At 38.5% G+C, this 18,268-nt stretch overlaps 1 protein-coding gene and 1 pseudogene across 1 annotated transcript; both read left to right on the forward strand.

Moving 5' to 3' along the window:
* The first annotated feature begins 2,094 nt into the window (after nt 1-2,094).
* On the forward strand, nt 2,095-5,757 carry LOC126801240 (RHOMBOID-like protein 1). The gene is made up of 6 exons (XM_050528730.1): nt 2,095-2,590; nt 2,692-2,855; nt 3,158-3,321; nt 3,412-3,671; nt 4,657-4,783; nt 5,462-5,757. Exons 1-6 carry the CDS (start codon nt 2,250-2,252, stop codon nt 5,582-5,584), a joined length of 1,179 nt encoding a protein of 392 aa, XP_050384687.1. The 5' UTR covers nt 2,095-2,249; the 3' UTR covers nt 5,585-5,757.
* A 660-nt stretch (nt 5,758-6,417) lies between these two features.
* LOC126796770 (cyclic nucleotide-gated ion channel 1-like) lies at nt 6,418-17,840 on the forward strand (annotated as a pseudogene).
* The last annotated feature ends 428 nt before the right edge of the window (nt 17,841-18,268 follow it).

Below are 18,268 nucleotides of genomic sequence, written 5' to 3' on the forward strand. Positions count from 1 at the left end.
TCTTCAATTGATAGGTAGCAATGAGTCAGTTGAGATTTCTTATCAAAATAAAACTTGACCACACTTGTCGCCTTCTTTCTGTGTTTCTTTTCAAACCCAATTCCCAACTGGCTTCATAGTAAGTTAGATCAACAACCACCATCCCATTCTTTCTTCGTTTGGTCGTGTTATCTTCTCCAATGGTTGGCGAGCAAACACACGTGTGATTAACTATTATGTGATCGATACTTCAATTACTGATGAATCACTAGAAATCTATGTAATATTATTCAAACTTCTCCATTCTTCCTTTGTTATCTGTTATTTTCTTCTTTGAGCTGTACCCTCTCAGTTGTTTTGTTGCTCCTTCTTCTTCTTGCCTCTGTGACTTGACGAAGTTATTCATAATCAAACAAAACGTAAGAACTTGAAGCATCGAGTTCTTAATTTTGCTTATGTGTAACAACAAATAATCTACATGCTTCATTTTAAATCTTCTATAAACTTTCAAGTACAACTTTAACTTAAAACACATACTTATTACTCGCAAATTTTTCCGATCACAACTTACACTCAATGGAGTTTCAAACAAAGATCAACGATCGAGGGACCAACGTGACAAAGAAATATGCATTTATATATAAACACATTACAATTCATTTAAAGAATAAGTCTGCTTTAGTGTTGCATTATTTGAACTGATTGAAGTACCTATCAGAGATAAACACAGATTTATGTCAATCAATCATCAGATCAGAACAAATCAATAGTTGATAGCTTGATGCAAAGAATGGGATTAAAGCAAAACATGCAGTCATCATCCTAGTTAATATATAATCCACTTGTTACTATTAAATCTTACAACTCATAGATATGTCACTAGCTACTGAATCGCTTAATTATTTACTAACTATCGGTGCCACGCTATCCATATGCAAATAGTGTAAAACTTACACCATGCTAGAGGTCAAGTAGCCCTAGATATTCTATTTTCTAGCATCCTCCCGTCGATCGCGACATGTTCGAGACCTTTAGGAAGTAAAAATTTAATCTTGTTATTTTACACTGGATTTTTATTTACAAAATTACCGCTAGATACAATTTTGAGTCTATAATTACCAATAGCAAGTTTGTTTATTAGATTTACTGCTAGCAAGTTATCATCTATTTTAATCAATAGAATCTGTTAATATGGAAATTACAAAAAATTACCCTTTTATTTTTTATGACATTATTGAGACTTAGTAGCATTATTTATTGTTGAGGATCAATAACATTACGTTATTTTGACATTCTTATGATAATGCTTATGTCACTTATGTGTGTGAGAAAGATTAAAAATTAAAAAGGAAATGCAGTTGTATATGAAACGAGAATGTATATGAAACAAATTGAAACTACTGACATCCACTATACTATTGACCCTCAGTATTATAAACTGAATTCCTTAACATGCTGTTCAAAACCAAAATTAAGCCTCAACATTTTAATCTTCATTCTCGATCCCCTTATTTCCCTTCTCAATTTGCTATAATTCTTAGTTAGCTCACCTTCTACGAGATTTTAGCCCCAAAATAAACCCTGTGCCTCACAATTACACTAACGACTTCATATCCATCATAGTTTGAGAACTTGGAGCAGATCGCCTCCGCGGATGAAGCATCACTTTCAATCGGAGTTTGAGTCGGCCCAAGCTTGGTGAGAGTGAGCTAGCAAATATGTGCTCGTCAGATCTATGCACCTCATCATTCAAATATCACAGCGTCGTCGGGGGCGAGGACGAGGACGATAGTTGGTCTTGTGCGCATGGTAAAAAAGGATTTAGATCTTGCTATTAATAAATTTGATTAGAAAACTGTAGTGGGTGGTAAACATTTCCTAATAGATATTTCAAACAATTTTTACTCAAATATTTTTTTCAGCTCCACGTATTCGATCAATCAAGGTTGAGATGAATTAAAGTCGTCCATAGTTCATGTTAGAAAATGAAACAAAAAGAAAAAGTTGTCCATGCATGTTACCGTTAAACAAATCGAAGGAAGCGCCTCAACCGTGTGCCAGCTGTTCCTCTGGCAAAGTTTTCAACATTCCAAATAACAAGAATTTTTCCTTAATCCTAAAGAATCGCGGCCGCCATCTCCCTGTCGGCAACGGCAACACGACGCAGCTCAACTACTGCTTCCCCCCATTGACCCTCTCAACTCATTTCTCGTCTTCCCAAAACAACTGAAGCCTTTCATCACCTCAACATTATTCGATCACTTCCAATAATGGCGGCAGTCGGCCACTCTCGATCAGGCTCCCAGTCCCAGCAGCCGCGCCTCAACTCCCGGCGCCACTACAACGTCGTGCACCCGGTTGACGTTGAGACGCCTCCTCTGACTTCTCCCGCGCCGGCGACTCCCACCGTGTTCCGGGAAGTCAAGCACTTCAAGAAATGGGTTGTGTGGTTGATTCCTACCTTTGTTGTCGTCAATGTGATCATGTTTGGTGTCACTATGTATGTCAACAACTGCCCCAAGAACTCTGTTTCTTGCATAGCCACGTTTTTAGGGAGGTTCTCCTTCCAGCCTTTTAAGGAGAACCCTCTTCTCGGGCCGTCATCGTCTGCGTGAGTTCTTGGTTTTTTGTTGTTGTTGATGAATTGAGTTGCTTGAATTTCTGAATTGGGTTTCTAGATTGCTTGATGGTTGTGATTGTTGGTTTGTTTAGGTTGCAGAAGATGGGTGCTTTGGATGTGAAGAAGGTGGTTGATGATCACCAGGGGTGGCTTCTCATCACTTGCAATTGGCTACATGGTGGACTTTTTCATTTGTTGGCCAACATGCTGAGTCTTTTGGTTATTGGATATCGGCTAGAGCAAGAATTTGGCTTTGGTATGCTGTCGAAAATCAGGGTTTTTTGTTTTTTAAGTTTTAATGACACTAGATTGAACAGCTGCAAATGTTGTATTGCTTTATGGTGATTATATGCATTTTCGTATCGTTATGCCTTAGGGAAATAATGGAATGGTTTTATTATATAATGCAAATTGGGTATATGAGAGTGATGGTTTCCATTATGATTTATCAAATTATGATGTAGGCTTGTTAGTTTACTTCTGTATGACAGTCTGTTCATGTAGATAGTATGCAGAAGTTACCTCTGTTCCAAGCTCAATCTGGGTGTTTTTTTACAGTGCGGATTGGGTTACTATATGTTATATCTGGACTTGGAGGGAGTCTGTTGTCTTCACTTTTCATCCAGTCAAACATCTCTGTTGGTGCTTCTGGTGCGCTTTTTGGATTACTAGGAGCCATGCTTTCTGAACTTATTACTAACTGGACAATATATACTAGTAAGGTAATTGTTCAACTGTTTGGAACTGGATTCGTAGATAAAAAATTATTGATGATAGTGAATTCCCATATCTAATTCCTTATTGTTTCTCAGCTTGGAGCACTTTTCACCCTCCTAATCATCATAGCGATCAATTTGGCAGTGGGAATTCTCCCACATGTGGACAACTTTGCTCACATTGGAGGATTCCTTTCGGGATTCTTTCTTGGGTTTGTGTTTCTTATCCGCCCTCAGTTTGGATGGGTTAACCAAAGATATGTTCCTCCAGAGTTCAGAACATCTGAAGTTACATCTAAGTTCAAGACCTATCAATGCATCTTCTGGATCCTTTCTCTGGTTATTTTAATAGTTGGGTAAGTGAATCTCTTTCTATGCTTGTACTCCCGTACTTTTTTTTAGTAAGGTTGTTATCTCAGGTTTATAATTCAATGTCAAGTGGAAACTAGCAAAGAATATTTAGAAAATAAAAGGGGTCTTTAAACCTGAGAAAAATTAAACTTTCTTAGCTCTGGATTAAATGGAATAAAGTGGTTTGCTTGACAGCCAATCTCATAACTGTGATGTATCACAGTCATCTAGTAAATGTTTCTACGCAGCCAGTTAATATCCTCATTACCTCATACCATCTCCATTGAAACCTCACTATTTGCTCAATACCAGTTTCAGCTGCAACTTTGTTGGTGACTGTTCTGAAAGTGAATTATAAATCTTTTGATCATCAAATATGATGGGAACACTGAAGTAGAGGACTAATGATTTAGGCGTTCATTGTAATCATGGAGTGTTCTTTCTTCAATAGGAATGCAGTCCCTAATGAAGCTTGGTTGGTATTGTAGATGCCTAAACACAGAATAATAGAAACTTTCGAAAACTAGTTGTTTCTCCAATATTCATTTAGAAATGGAACATCTTTTGCACGGAGAAGCTTTATTCTTATTCTTGTGTTGGTACTAAAGATAATCCATCTTTAAACTTGGAGGATAACATAAGGAAAACATGAATGCAGTTTTTTTTTTATGATAATCTTTTGCACGGAAAAACTTTATTTTTATTCTTGTGTTTGTTGAGAATATACATCCCACATTGGGAATTAAGACCTAGCTTATGGGTTTATAAGGGTTTGGGTCACTCTATCCATTGCCAATTGGTTTTGGATGTGAACCCCAGATCACTTTATCAATGCTAGTACTAAAATAATTCATCCTTAAACTTGAAGGAAAACATGAATGCAGTTTGTTATGCTTATGCCTTTCAAAAAATTTTGAAAAAATTTGAAATTTGCTATATGTATACTGCAGTAAAACGTTATATCTTAATATTGTTTGCCTCATTTGACAGATTCACTGTTGGCCTGGTTATGCTTCTTCGAGGAGTTGATGCAAATGAACACTGTTCGTGGTGTCATTATTTGTCTTGCATCCCAACATCAAAATGGAGCTGCCGGTCAGAACCTGCCTACTGCTCGGTAAGTAATGTGAACAATTCCCTTTCCCTTCTGTACATGCCATTAAGGATATGCAGACATTTTTCGAACCAGTCCATTTATCCTAAAATAAGGACTTTTCTTTGTTGGGTAAAAGGGCTTGAAGAAAAGATTAAGCACAAGAAAAATATGCGACTCATATTCCCAAAAAAGTGGATCCCGCTCTAATAGCCCCGAATATTCCGCCGGAAAATTTTTCCAAATTATATCACCTTGCAGCCCGTACTGTTTGTTAACCATAATTCATGACTTTTTCTACTTCTTCTTCCAAGTGCAGGATAACCCCAATATCAACTGAATAATTCTTCACCTGAATCATGAAATAACTAGAAGAAAATATTAAGAAATTGATGTAAGGGCAACTGTAATCAATCCCTTCATACACTCAAATTTCGAAATGATCCTGAAGGTGGTGTAAATAATGAAAGCATGGCATACAGACCTTTTTCTTGTCAATTTGGTAATTCTCGGTGCTTATTGTGAAATTCTTTGGCAAATGGATTTGTTTATTAGCTAGAGAACTGTTTTAGTGAGTCTTGTTCTGCTGTACAAGAATGCTTCGAGTCCATTTACGTATGGCACCATTGATTGCTCTCTGATATTTATCTTGTGAGATGGAACTGCATCAATCTGATTTGTGCGTGCCATAATCTATTGCAGTCAACCCAGACAGGTGACCAGCTCTTTTTAATATGCTCAAGCAATGGAAAGAACGGCACATATACGTATCCAAATGCAAGCAGTTCTCAGCTCCAGGGCTTATGTTCTCAGCTTTGCAGTTGATTTATGAAGAACATGGGCATAAATTAAGTTTGCATCACTGATCAGATGTATAAATTGAATTTCACATGCAGGTTCTTCTGAGACTAGTTACCATACGCTTGTTATTACTTGTATTTATTACAGTGTAATCTTCATTCTTGATCGTAATCTTTGTTCATTTGGTTTGTTCTGTTTCTTTTCTTTGGTCAACCATTTGTAGTCTCTTTTACTATTTTTATTTTTATTTATTATCTTAGCTGGAATGAAAGATCCTATTGAAATTAAATATGAAAGTACAATCTTTAGGGAAAAAGGACCCCATGAACTATGCTGATCATATATCATATCATACTTGGGTAATAAATTCACCACTGCATGCATACCATACCCCACATCGCATCTGTCCTTGGAGCATGATGAAGAAATGAACTTGAATTGGGAGCAGGTAAAGGCCTTCAACAATTTCTTCATATATTTAGGAAATGAACAATCGGCAAATGTCTTTGCAAATTTACAGCTATGTCGTCTATCATCTGCATCTGCTTGTGGTAATAAGAATCCGCCAGGCGATCTATCGTAGCGGTGTTTGAATACTTGAATTGTCGGTGATCGAGTGTAAAGTAGTAGAAAATGAAATCGGGATAGAAAAGATCGAGAAGACCCATTAGAAAATTACTTGCTCCATAGTCCATGCTCCGAGAGGACAACTCTTAACAACTTCCCATAATTTAGTAAAATATGCAGCAGACTTGTGTTTATATATAGATAGAGCTTTGCATATTTGATCAGTTCAATTTTGCATCTGTAAATTTCCAGTTTCAGCTTAGTTCAGCTTCGGTACCATACAAGTAGAGATGGATGAAGAGTCTGTTCTCTCTACAAGGTTAGTTTTCTCCATGCCTCTCAAACCACCATCTTCTTTTTTGAATGACACCATTTTCTTTTCTAAATATTAAATATACTGCTATTATTATTACACACACATATAGTCTGAAGACCAGTCATTATACAAGTCTGCTAATTAGTTTCTGTATTCACTATTCAGTATGCCTACAAATTCGATTTCAAAGACTGAAGATAAAGGCAAGTTGACCAATATTACAGAGGAGATGATAGATCAGTTAGGTGTGTACCATGTTGACTATCCTTTCTGGAAAATAGTTCAGAAACTTATATATGCACCATTTTACCTCCCATGGGTGTTGCTCGCTGCAATAATACATCCGGAAAAGCCTAAATATTTTATCTACTCGAGTTTTATTTCTATGTTACTGAATCCTTTGTTTCTGTACATTCCTCTTATCGACGAGGAAACCAATGCCTCAAGTTGGACAAGAAAGTGATGATATAGCTGCTCTGATCCTGCGGGTCGTCACAGATCTTCGTTATGTGGTGAAAATAATTTCCAAGATTAAGAGAAGGTGGCGGGACGCTAGTAAGAAATTAGGCATCACAAGCAACGTGGTGGCTATTCTTCCTATTCCACAAGTAAGATATATACACCGATAAACCTTTCTGGATCGGAGTAGCTAAAACTTTCGTTTCCTAATCATCTTTTTGAATTAATCATTTGCAATATGTGCAGCTAGTCATTTTAGTTTTCCTTCCAAAAATAAGGGGTTCTGGATCATTGACCGTATTGAGGTTTCTTAACTGGCTAATCTTTTTCCAATACCTGCAACGAGTTTATCCTATCTACAGATTCTGTAAGAATCTTAACAAGGAAATGCACGACAAGAGTAGTCCTACGCGGGCCTGGATTCCAAGTTTAGTCAATCTTCTTTTATACCTCCTTGCCAGTTATGTAAGTTTCCATCTTACTTATTTTTCCATATATATGCTACGATAATAACTTCATATTTCGTCATGACGAATGTGATTCACAATACAAAATTTAAATTATTAAACAAACTATAAATATTGGAGAGTGTGAATTTCAATCCTTTAATTTGTCAATCGATTTATTTAATTTCATGTTATCAAATGTTTCATCAAAATTAAGCGTACTTTTGTCAATCGCATTTATAAAAGATTGACCACATAGTATGACAAGGTGAATGAATTGAAAGAGTATGAAGGTGATGATCTGGGATTTGCGGTTCAAAATGTCAATCTATTTACTCATTGTGAAGTGTTCATGATTCTCGGTTGGTTAGGTACTGGGATCGTTTTTGGTATTATTTCTCTATCCAACGAGAGATGGATTGTTGGGAATTTGCTTGCCAAAAGCAAGGGGGAGGTGAGTTTAGCATGCAATGCAATGTCAATACGTTCAGAAATATTACTTTGATACATACTTCATGCCCTATAAACCCACTGGATCCAACGATATTCGATTTTGGTAAATTTCTATATGCTCTCCAATCTGGTATGCAAGAATCAATAAAAATTTACCACAAAAATTCTTGCTATGTTTCTCCTGGGGCCTGCGAAATTTAAGGTTTGTACATTTCTCATATGAAATTATCATTTGTTCTTGCTGCATATACTGTATTTCAACTTTGGAAGTTCTACAATGCATTGATGGGAAATTCTATACTCATGAGGAATGTAATGAACTAATGATACACCAAGTAACTTGTTTTGATAACTGGACACACCGAGTAGACTTATTTAGACCACAAAGTCCAAACTAACGCATGTACTACATTGAACCAGTATACTTGATGTTATTGATAAACGTTAAACATCTTCATAATGCTATCACCCTTTTATGCTTCCAGTCATTATTAGACAATGGTATTTCATTGTTATATATTCTGTTGAATTTTTTTTTTGCAGCTCGTTTGCCTCGAACCTCAACACTAGGACTTATGGATGGGAAACCTTATTTGTGGTTGCTGTCTCTACAAGTGGCTTGATACTATTTATATATTTCCTCGGACATGTACAGGTTCGTCATTAGCATTCTACAAAATTTTCAAAAACAAATATAGCCTTCTATTGTTAGGGAAATGTTATGATTTCGGGTTGTTCTAAGATGTGTCTTGGATTAAGTGAGTCAGGTGCATGACATGAGCTAGTTAGCTGTTAAGAGTGTTTGTTTAACAATTAATTATGTTTACTTTAGTAGCCAGTAGTAGAGCGCCACATATCCGGAGTGATTAGCCATCCTTATGTAGCTACAGAGTATCCCTTTCTGGTTATCTATGAAAATTATCATATTTGATTTCCTTCTCTCCTCTCTCAGATCTTCTCCTCATCCTTCTTTTGTTAGGGGTTTTACCCTAACAAGAGGTATCGAGAGTCTAGCCGATCATGGTGAATCTTAAGGGCCAGTCTAAACCACCATCACCACCGCGCTGAGATCTGGATGCTCCAGAGGTCTCGGGTGAATTGACTCATCTCGAGATTGAGCTGCAAGCTCATCACAATGAAACAAGCGCTCGCTTGGATAAGATGGAATCATATCTGCATGCTTCTTTACAAGCTTCGTTGGAGGCTTCTTTGGCCAAGATTCAGTCGATACTCTTCTCAGAATTGAAACAACAACGTCTTATATTACCTCCAGCGAGCGACGTCGATCATCCTTACCTCCTCCTCCGACTAGTGGGGTCAACAAATCGTTGAGTGGCTCGATTCCATTCGGATCTGTATCACAATCATAGCTGGACATTCTTCCAACACCTTCCCATTCCGTTGGGTCCGCTTCATCGTCTATCAAAGCTCGATCGGAGGGTAACATCACCAGATCTTGTTCTCCTATAATTGATGATGAACATATGCATGTTGCTAATTCTAGGGTTGGTAAAGCTGCTTTGATTGAAATACCTGATGATTATGATGTGGGTGATCACTCTGTGATTCGTGCTGCTCAAAAATATACTAGAACTGTGTCATCTGAGCCTCAGTTGGGTAGTTTGGGTATACCAGCTAATCATCTTCATAGGGTGCAGTTAATCATAGATGTCCACAGGTTGAAATTGAGTCTCATTTGTTCACTAACAAGGTGGGTACTCCCCTGGAAGGTATGGGTTATGAAGCAATGTTACATGGTTATGGTGGAAGTATGTTTAGGTGTGATAAGAACTCATTTTCTATGTACTATGCAGGTCCTGGATCAGTGAAATCATTTAGTTTTCCAAGCATTCAAATGGAAACTAATCAAACATCACCATCTACCCAAGCTACTCCTAAACTCACCCCCTGTTTTTACTTGCACTACAACAACACCCCAATTCCAAACACATCAACCTAGTTTCAAGTTTCAGCAGTTCACAAACACTAATTGTAATACTCATGGCCATCAAATTCAACCGTCACCCCATAGCAATCAGCAATTTTACTATAATCCACCTCCCCACTACTATCAATACCAATGTCATCATCCTCACCAATTCCAAATGCCTAATCCTACATTGTCTAGTATGAAACAAATGAGGTTGGAGTTTCCAACATTTAGTGGAGGTGATCCTGTGGAGTGGTTGAACAAGGTTGATCAGTATTTTGAGTTTTACCACATTCCTGAAGACAAGAAGTTATCTATAGCTAGCATGCATTTGAGTGACAAGGCACCAGATAGATGGTATATGTTTCGGCATGAGTTTGCTAATAATTGGCAAAGGCTCACTGAGTTACTTTTGAGAGAATTCAGTTGTTACAATAAGTCACAATATCAAGCTGCTTTGGCTAGAATGAATCAAACTGGTTCAGTGGATGATTACATGGTACCAAGGAGAGCTCCAGGTTTTTCTCTTGAACTATTAGTGTCTTTCTTTATTAGAGGGCTGAAAGAGGATCTCAGATATAAAGTTGAGGCACAGAAACCCAAAACACTATATGATGCATGTGAACTTGCTAAGGTTTATGAGGCAGGCAGTGATGAAATTAGGAGTCATGCTAAAACTACAATGAACAATGGCTTTAAAAATTATTCTCAGAGAACTGCCCAACCAATGAATGTAGCTTCTTCTACTCCTCCAAATATGCGAATTAGGTTGTTTGATGCCGAGTTTGAGTCAAGGAAACTCAATCATCAGTGTTATTTCTGCAATGGACCTTATGCTAAGGGACACAAGTGTAGAAAGAGGGGACAACTGATGAGCCTGGAGATAGTACCTAGCGACAGAGAAGAATTAGAAAATGCTTGTAATGAACAAAAGATGGAAGTACCTCCTATTCCAGTAGAAGAAATTGATGAACCCTTGATTAGGTTGCAGGTGATGAATGGAGCTACAAGTGATACAATGTAGCTCAAAGGAATATTTCAGAATAAAGTGGTGCACATACTAATTGACTCCGAGGCTACTCACAATTTTGTGCATCCTCATCTACTAAGAGGCACTAAGGTACCAGTTTAACATCTTGCTCCACTCAATGTGGCACTAGCTACTAGAGCACGAGAACAGACTAAGGGAAAAGCTAGATTCCAGTTAAAGTTACAAGAATTCGAGTTCTCAGGTGATTACTATATATTGCTTGAGTCTGGTTGTGAAATTGTACTTGGCACTGCTTGGCTCAAGTCTTTAGGAGATATAATATGGAATTTCGAAACCATGAAGATGAAGTTATGTGTTGGTGGGAATTGGCATCAGTTGCATGGTGAAACAACATTTCAAGGTATAATGATTGGTTGCAAGGCCATGGCCAAGTTATTGAGAAAAGAAAAGGAATCTATGATGGTACATGTTAATGCCGTCACCACTACTGCACCACATATACAAGCCACAAAACCTCAGATTCAATCTTTGATCACTAAGTACTCAAAGTTATTTGAGACACCAACGACTTTACCACCCGTGAGGACTCATGATCATACAATTGAGCTGCTACCAAATACTACACCAGTAAGTGTCCGACCTTATCTATACCCACATTTTCATAAAGCTAAAATCGAGAAAATTGTGCAGGAGTTGTTGGACATTGGATTAATCAGACCTAGCAAAGCCCTTTCTCTTCTCCGAATTTGTTAGTTAAGAAGAAAGATGGTACCTGGAGAATGTGTGTTGATTATAGAGCCCTTAATGTTGTTACTGTCAAGGACAAGTACCTAATTCTTGTGGTTGACGAGTTATTGGATGAGGTGCACGGAGCTACTCTCTTTACTAAGCTTGACCTCAGGTCAGGATATCATCATATTAGGATGGCACCATTTAGAACTCACAGCAGCCACTATGAATTTCTTGTTATGTCATTTGGTTTGACAAATGCACCATCTACATTTCAATCAGTGCTCAATGATTTATTGAGAGAATTTTTAAGGCAGGGTGTATTGGTATATTTTGATGATATTTTAGTCTATAGTGTTACATTGCAGGCTCATGTGGAGTTGTTGGAGAAAGTATTAAGTACGCTCAAGGAGAATGAGATGAAGGTTAAGTTGAGCAAATGTACTTTTGGAAGTCATCAAGTTGATTATTTGGGTCATGTTGTGCGTGCTCAGGGGGTAGCTGTTAACTCGGCTAAAATTGAGACTATCAAGAACTGGGCAAAACCAACTACATTAAGGGATTAAGGGGATTTCTTGGTCTAGCAGGTTATTACAAAAGTATGTCCGCAATTTTGGCATAATTGTCAAACCCTTGATTGATATGTTGAAGCTAGGAGCTTTTCAATGGTCTAAAGATTCTGAAGATGCATTTGAAGCCTTGAAGCAAGCTTTGATGACTACTCTTGTTCTTGCTTTACCAGATTTTACCAAACAGTTTGTTATTGAATGTGATGCTTTAGAGATAGGAATTAGAGCTATTTTATCTCAAGAAGGTCATCCCATAACTTTCTTGAGCAAAGCCCTAGCCCCAAGGCACATGGCTCTATCTGTCTATGATAAAGAGATGCTCGTTGTGGTTTATGTAGTTCAACAATGGAGACCTTATTTGTTGGAAAATCATTTCAAGATCTTCACAGACCATAGAACCATACAATACTTTTTAGATCAAAAAAATCACAACGTCGACGCAATATAAATGGCTGCTTAAGTTTGCAGGATATGATTACACATTTCATTACAAGGTAGGCAAAAATAATGCAGGTCTAGATGCTTTATCTAGGAGAGAGTAGTTCCAAGGAGCTAATTCTAACGTAGTTGAGAAGCATATATCTCTAAACCAATTACTGGCCATATCCAGTCCAACTCATACCTACTTGAAAGATTTGCAAAATGCTTGTGTAGTAGATTCGGAAGCAAAGGAAATTATGGAGCAGTTACACGTTGACGCAAGTCTCAGACCACACTACAAAATGGAGGGTCAACAACTGATGTTCAAAGACAAAATTTTTGTTCCAAAAACTGGAGATTGGAGGAAGAAGATTATCTGAGTTCCATGATGACTATAATGGAGGGCACGCTGGTAAGCATCTGACTTATAAAAGGATTGCTAGCTCTTTCAAGTGGACTAGGATACATCATGATGTGAAAACATTTGTGGTTGAATGCCATGTTTTCCAACAAAACCATTATGAATCTATTAATCCTCAAGGATTGTTCCAGCCTAATATCATACCTCATAGGGCTTGGTCTAACATTTCCATGGATTTCATTGAGGGATTGCCCACATCAGCCGGTAAGAATGCGATTCTGGTGGTAGTTGATCGTTTAACTAAGTATGGACATTTCTTACCACTCTCACACCCATATGCTGCATCTCAAGTTATGGATTTTTTTTGTTAATGGAGTGTTCAAACTTCATGGGTTGCCTAAGTCCATAATTACTTATAAAGGTCCAGTATTTTTGAGTGTGTTTTGGGAAACTTTCTTCAAGTTTCAGGGGACGACATTGAACAAGAGCATAACCTACCATCCTCAGACTGATGGCCAAACTGAGAACCTTAATAGAACATATGAACAATTTCTGAGATGTGCTGTGGGGGAGCAACCCAAGACTTGGAGTGAAGCATTACCTTGGGCTGAATACTAGTACAATATGGCTCACTATTTTCGGCTATTGGGATGACACCCTTCCAAGCTCTGTATGGTTATGAACCACCTGCAATTAGAACTTATACACCTGGTTCAACTAATGTGGAGAGAGTATATCAGCAACTCAAGAGTAGAGATGAACTGTTGGCTATTTTGAAGAGAAACCTAGAAGTGGCACAATCAAGGATGAAGCTGCAGTATGACATAAAACATGTAGAGATGGTTTTTCAAGTTGGGGATTGGGTATACTTAAAATTACAGCCCTACAAGCAGCAGAGTGTGGCCAAGAGGAAGTACCACAAGCTCTCTCTTAGGTATTATGGTCCATATTGATTGAAGAAAAAATTGGAAGTGTTTCTTATAAACTGAAATTACCCGTTATTGCTAGAATTCATTCGGTCTTCCATGCATCACTTTTGAAGAAGAAGATTGGGAATCATGCGGTCACTGCAACACATTTTCCTCCAAATGTGGATCCCCATAACCCTAGATGGTTCCCTGCCAAGATTCTAGCATGCATGATGAGTAAGAAGAACAATGCTCCTCTTACTGAGTGGCTGATACAGTGGCTTGGCTCAACAGAAGAAGAAGCAACATGGGAGGAAGACATCATTTTTCGTTTTCCATATTTTAATTATACTTGAGGACAAGCTCACTGTCTTAGGGGGCAGTATTGCTAGGGAAATGTTATGATTTCCCAGTTGTTCTAGGATGAGTCTTGGATTAAGTGAGTCAGGTGCATGACACGAGCTAGTTAGCCGTTAAGAGTGTTTGTTTAACAGTTAATTATGTTTAAATTAGTAACCAGTAGTAGAGCGCCACGTATCCGACCGGCAACTCCGGCCAGCAACTTTGTAAAGAAATCTCTGTTATAAGAATATTAAAGTAAAACTCTGCGTAATTTTTCTTCTGTTCGTATACAAAACTGTTCTTGTCATGAGAGGGAGACATAGGAAAACACTGAAATGGCAACAAGTTCATTAATAAGTTAATGCTGTACTAGCTAGTGAATAAAACTCTATACGACTATACATATGTTTTTCCTGAGTTGATTAACGAATTGAATATCCATGTTTTGGAATCGACATTTATGCAGGTAGCTGGGAAATCTGAAAGGTCCCGCCAAAAGTTGAAAAAGATTTTGGGACCAAAGGTGCAATCCATGTTAACTGAATACGGCTTCCCTGCTGATGCGGAGGTCCTGAAGGAGAGTATTAACTATGTCGTTGAAAAGAAACATTCACAAGACTCAGATCTCGTGTTAGATAACATGTTTTCAATATTTTCCTTCAAGCACAAGGTAGATGAGCAACGTCTACAAGGTGAACTGAATACGATCGATCAAGAGAGCTAGAAGCTCTCTTCTTGGAGAAGTTGAAGAAAGTAAGTAATTCTTACTATTTTTGATATATATGGATCAAAACATACAGCAATAACAAACTGTATAATCATCCTTTCTGTACTAATTTTCTATAAATAATTACGTACATGCATGCACACTTTGCCCTAGCTCGTTTGGGGCTCCATCTGAACATAAAGGCGTTGACAGAAATCTGTAATAACCTTGATCCAGTGATCTCTCCCAAAGGGAGCCGTATTATTCGAGAGGGGGAGCCGGGCCTCTTGATATGATGTTCTTCATCACCCAGGGCATTGCACTAACGTACACATCTTGTAATAACCCGATTTTTTCCTGAACGATAATTGGATTGATTTTAAATTTATAAAGTTTGTGAAATTCATTAAACGTGTTTGTGTCACCTTGCGACGTCGGAAATCGAAAACGGAAACGATATCGGAACGTTTATTTAGAAAAATGTTACGTTTCCGCAACGTGAGAATCAACTTTTTCTCCGTCGCTCGTTTGTAAAAACTTCCTTCACGAAAAGTTGTAGAGCTCGTCGATACGAGTTCGTGAACATGTCACGCGTTCGAATCGGACGTCGGACGTAGAAGTTATTAACGTCGGAAGTTAGTTTCTGATTTTAGAAACGAGTATAAAAGGGACATTTTTCAGATTAGGGTTTCCATTTTTGGAAACCCCTCTCTCTCTCTCCTCTCACCCGCCTCCCTCTCCTTCTCTCTCCCCGATTTCTCTCTCTCTCTCTCTCCTTCGAAAACTCGCGCCGGCGATCTCCTCCTTCCGGCCGTCCGTGTCACACACCGTCGGCCCAGGAAGCACCGCGCGGTCCTCCGCAGTCGACCGCGAGGTCGACGCACCCTCTCGCGCCGTCGTGAGCCCTCGCACTTCGAGCCGAGCCCGCGCAACTTCGGTCGCCGTTCCTCCGGCAAGAATCCGACTCCTTCAACGTCGAATCGAGGTGAGATTAGCCTATGTTGGTTGTTGTGATGTTGTTGTTGAAATTTTGGGTTAGTTTTGGGTGTTTTGGTGGGAGATCGGAGGTGGAGGAGGAGGGGAGATACCGCCGCCTTATGCGGCGCGTGAAGGGCAGTAGAGTGGCCTAGGGGCGGCGTGAGGCCGTGGGAAGGTAGAGTAGGAGAAATGGGGCGGCGGTGGCGTGCTACGCGCCGGTCTTAGGCTCGGCACGTGGGCCCCACGCGCGGTCGCCGGAAGTGGCGCGTGAACCCCACGCGCCGCCACGTGCATTGACGCGTGAACAGTGTTTTCGAAAACAGTAAATTTGTAAAGTTTATTTTTTTACGTGTGATAAATGTAAACGTGATTTACGTACGGTAAATGTAAATTTATTTTACGTACAGTAAATGTAAATGTAAATTACATTCAGTAAATGTAAAAGTAATTTCAGAAGGGTAAATCGGTAATTATTATTTACTGAAACAATATTTTTTTTTGAATATTGTTCATACATACAGAAATACGTAAACAATATTACGCGTACAGAAATACGTACTAATATGTATTTTGTACAGTAATACATGAATAGTAAATACGTGAATAGTAAATACATAAATAGTAACTCCATGAACAATAATTTCGTAAAACCAGAAATTGCTAAACAGTAAAATAATATTACTCTTTCGGCATTTAAGGTTTATGTAACGAATCTAAATTCTTTTCTTATCTTTTCAAGGTGATCGATAACTCAAGTAACAGATTTACTTTCGGAATCGTGGAATTACACGCGAGATTATAAGGTGAGTAAAATCTCACATTTACAAATCTACCTTTGTGGAGATTCAAAATTATGCAGAATTTTAAAGAATGAAATATGACATGTATATGATATAGTGGAATATATATATTTGTATAAATGGTAAATAGATACATATATATAGTTTGCTATATTATATACTGTCAGGATCTCGTTGCGAATAAGATCATTTTGATGATGAGATATATATACTGAGGTTTTGATTTGATTGTACAATATAATGTGATGCTTATTGTACGTGGTTTTAACATTGAGTTTTGTTAAAACGTGTTTTGTCTTCGGACGTGTTTATGTCTTCGGACCAGTCTTCGGACATGTTGGCATGTCCGAACCTAGCTTTTGGCCGGGCGAAAGTTACGATACAGTTAGAGCTCTAATTTGTCTGCCGGGGCACTGCATATGAGGTAACAGATTGGTTATCGGCTTATGAGTACCCATATATTTTGATATTTGATGACAGATGGTTGTCCAATGTCGATGGCGTACTACATGAGGGGTAACAGAGGGGTACTAGCGCTCATGAGTACCCGTATTATAAATGCATTTGGGTAAACAGAGGGGTTGCCCAATTCTCATGAGTACATATTTTCTCACATTATTAGACAACCAGATGGGCCGTCTAATGAGTCATGAGTGCATTTATATTTGTGGATTTTCGTATATGTTGATATGCGAGTTATATTGTTGTTTTACTCATATGAGTTGCAAATCTTACCGGGTTTGTGTTTACAATCCCGGTGCACCTATTCGATGGTGTAGGGGATAACTCCGCAGGTGTGGATTAGCAGAAATCGACGGACCGCTCAGAGGACTTGGAGTTATTTATTTCCATATTGTGGTGAGGACTTTGTGTGGATTTTTTTGTGTGGATTCCTTATGAGGATTTTGTGAGGATTATACATTCCCATTTGTTATAATGTTGAATTACAAATTTTGGGTTGTAATAATCGGTTGACTGAGTTGTATTTTGAACTCAAAGATGATCCGCTGTGACATTTAAATGATTTTCGATACATTGAGATTGTTTTAGTGTTTTTCATGACTTCAAAATTTGAGTTTCATACTCGAAATTTTGGAGTCGTGACACATCTGACCACTCAATGATCACTACGCGTCTTGAAAAAGGAGAAGGCTCGGCGAAGAGCTCCTAAGCTGGGCAGCAACGGCATCAACCTCCTTTTCCGACTTGCCAAACTCCCTGCATACTGTCAAGGCCCACCAAAATGTTGAGCTCTTTGTTCTCCAGGCTGCCGATTTACAGAAGGTTTTATCTCATCGGTTCTAGCTAGCAACGGCCTCGATCTCCACATGCACCTGATAGTAATAAGGTTCAACAGTACTGTTACAGTGTTACTTCACAATTGCGCGATATAAAACCAGGCTAGCTCACTCTTGGCTAAGTCCATGGAAGCTTGTCGTCTGAGGGGAGCTCAATCTATTGAATACGGAATTCTTGTAGTCCCATCGCGGTTTAGGGAAAGTTACCCTTAGCTTCTAGAAGTGTTTTTGTGGACTTTTTCAGTCTGATTGCCGCAGATGCTCGTGTTTCTAATGAAGTTCTCGTATCTGTTATTATTAAAAACAAACACAATAAATTTTTTTGGCAAAGGAGCTAGGAAGCAAAGGTAGCAGTGACAACGTCAATGGTCGTGATGGTGACCATTGAATTACGGGAGAGACGAGGGTGAGAAACTGAGAATGCGAGGAGATGGT

This window comes from Argentina anserina, chromosome 6, assembly GCF_933775445.1.
Source record: "Argentina anserina chromosome 6, drPotAnse1.1, whole genome shotgun sequence".
Classification (NCBI taxonomy): domain Eukaryota; kingdom Viridiplantae; phylum Streptophyta; class Magnoliopsida; order Rosales; family Rosaceae; genus Argentina; species Argentina anserina.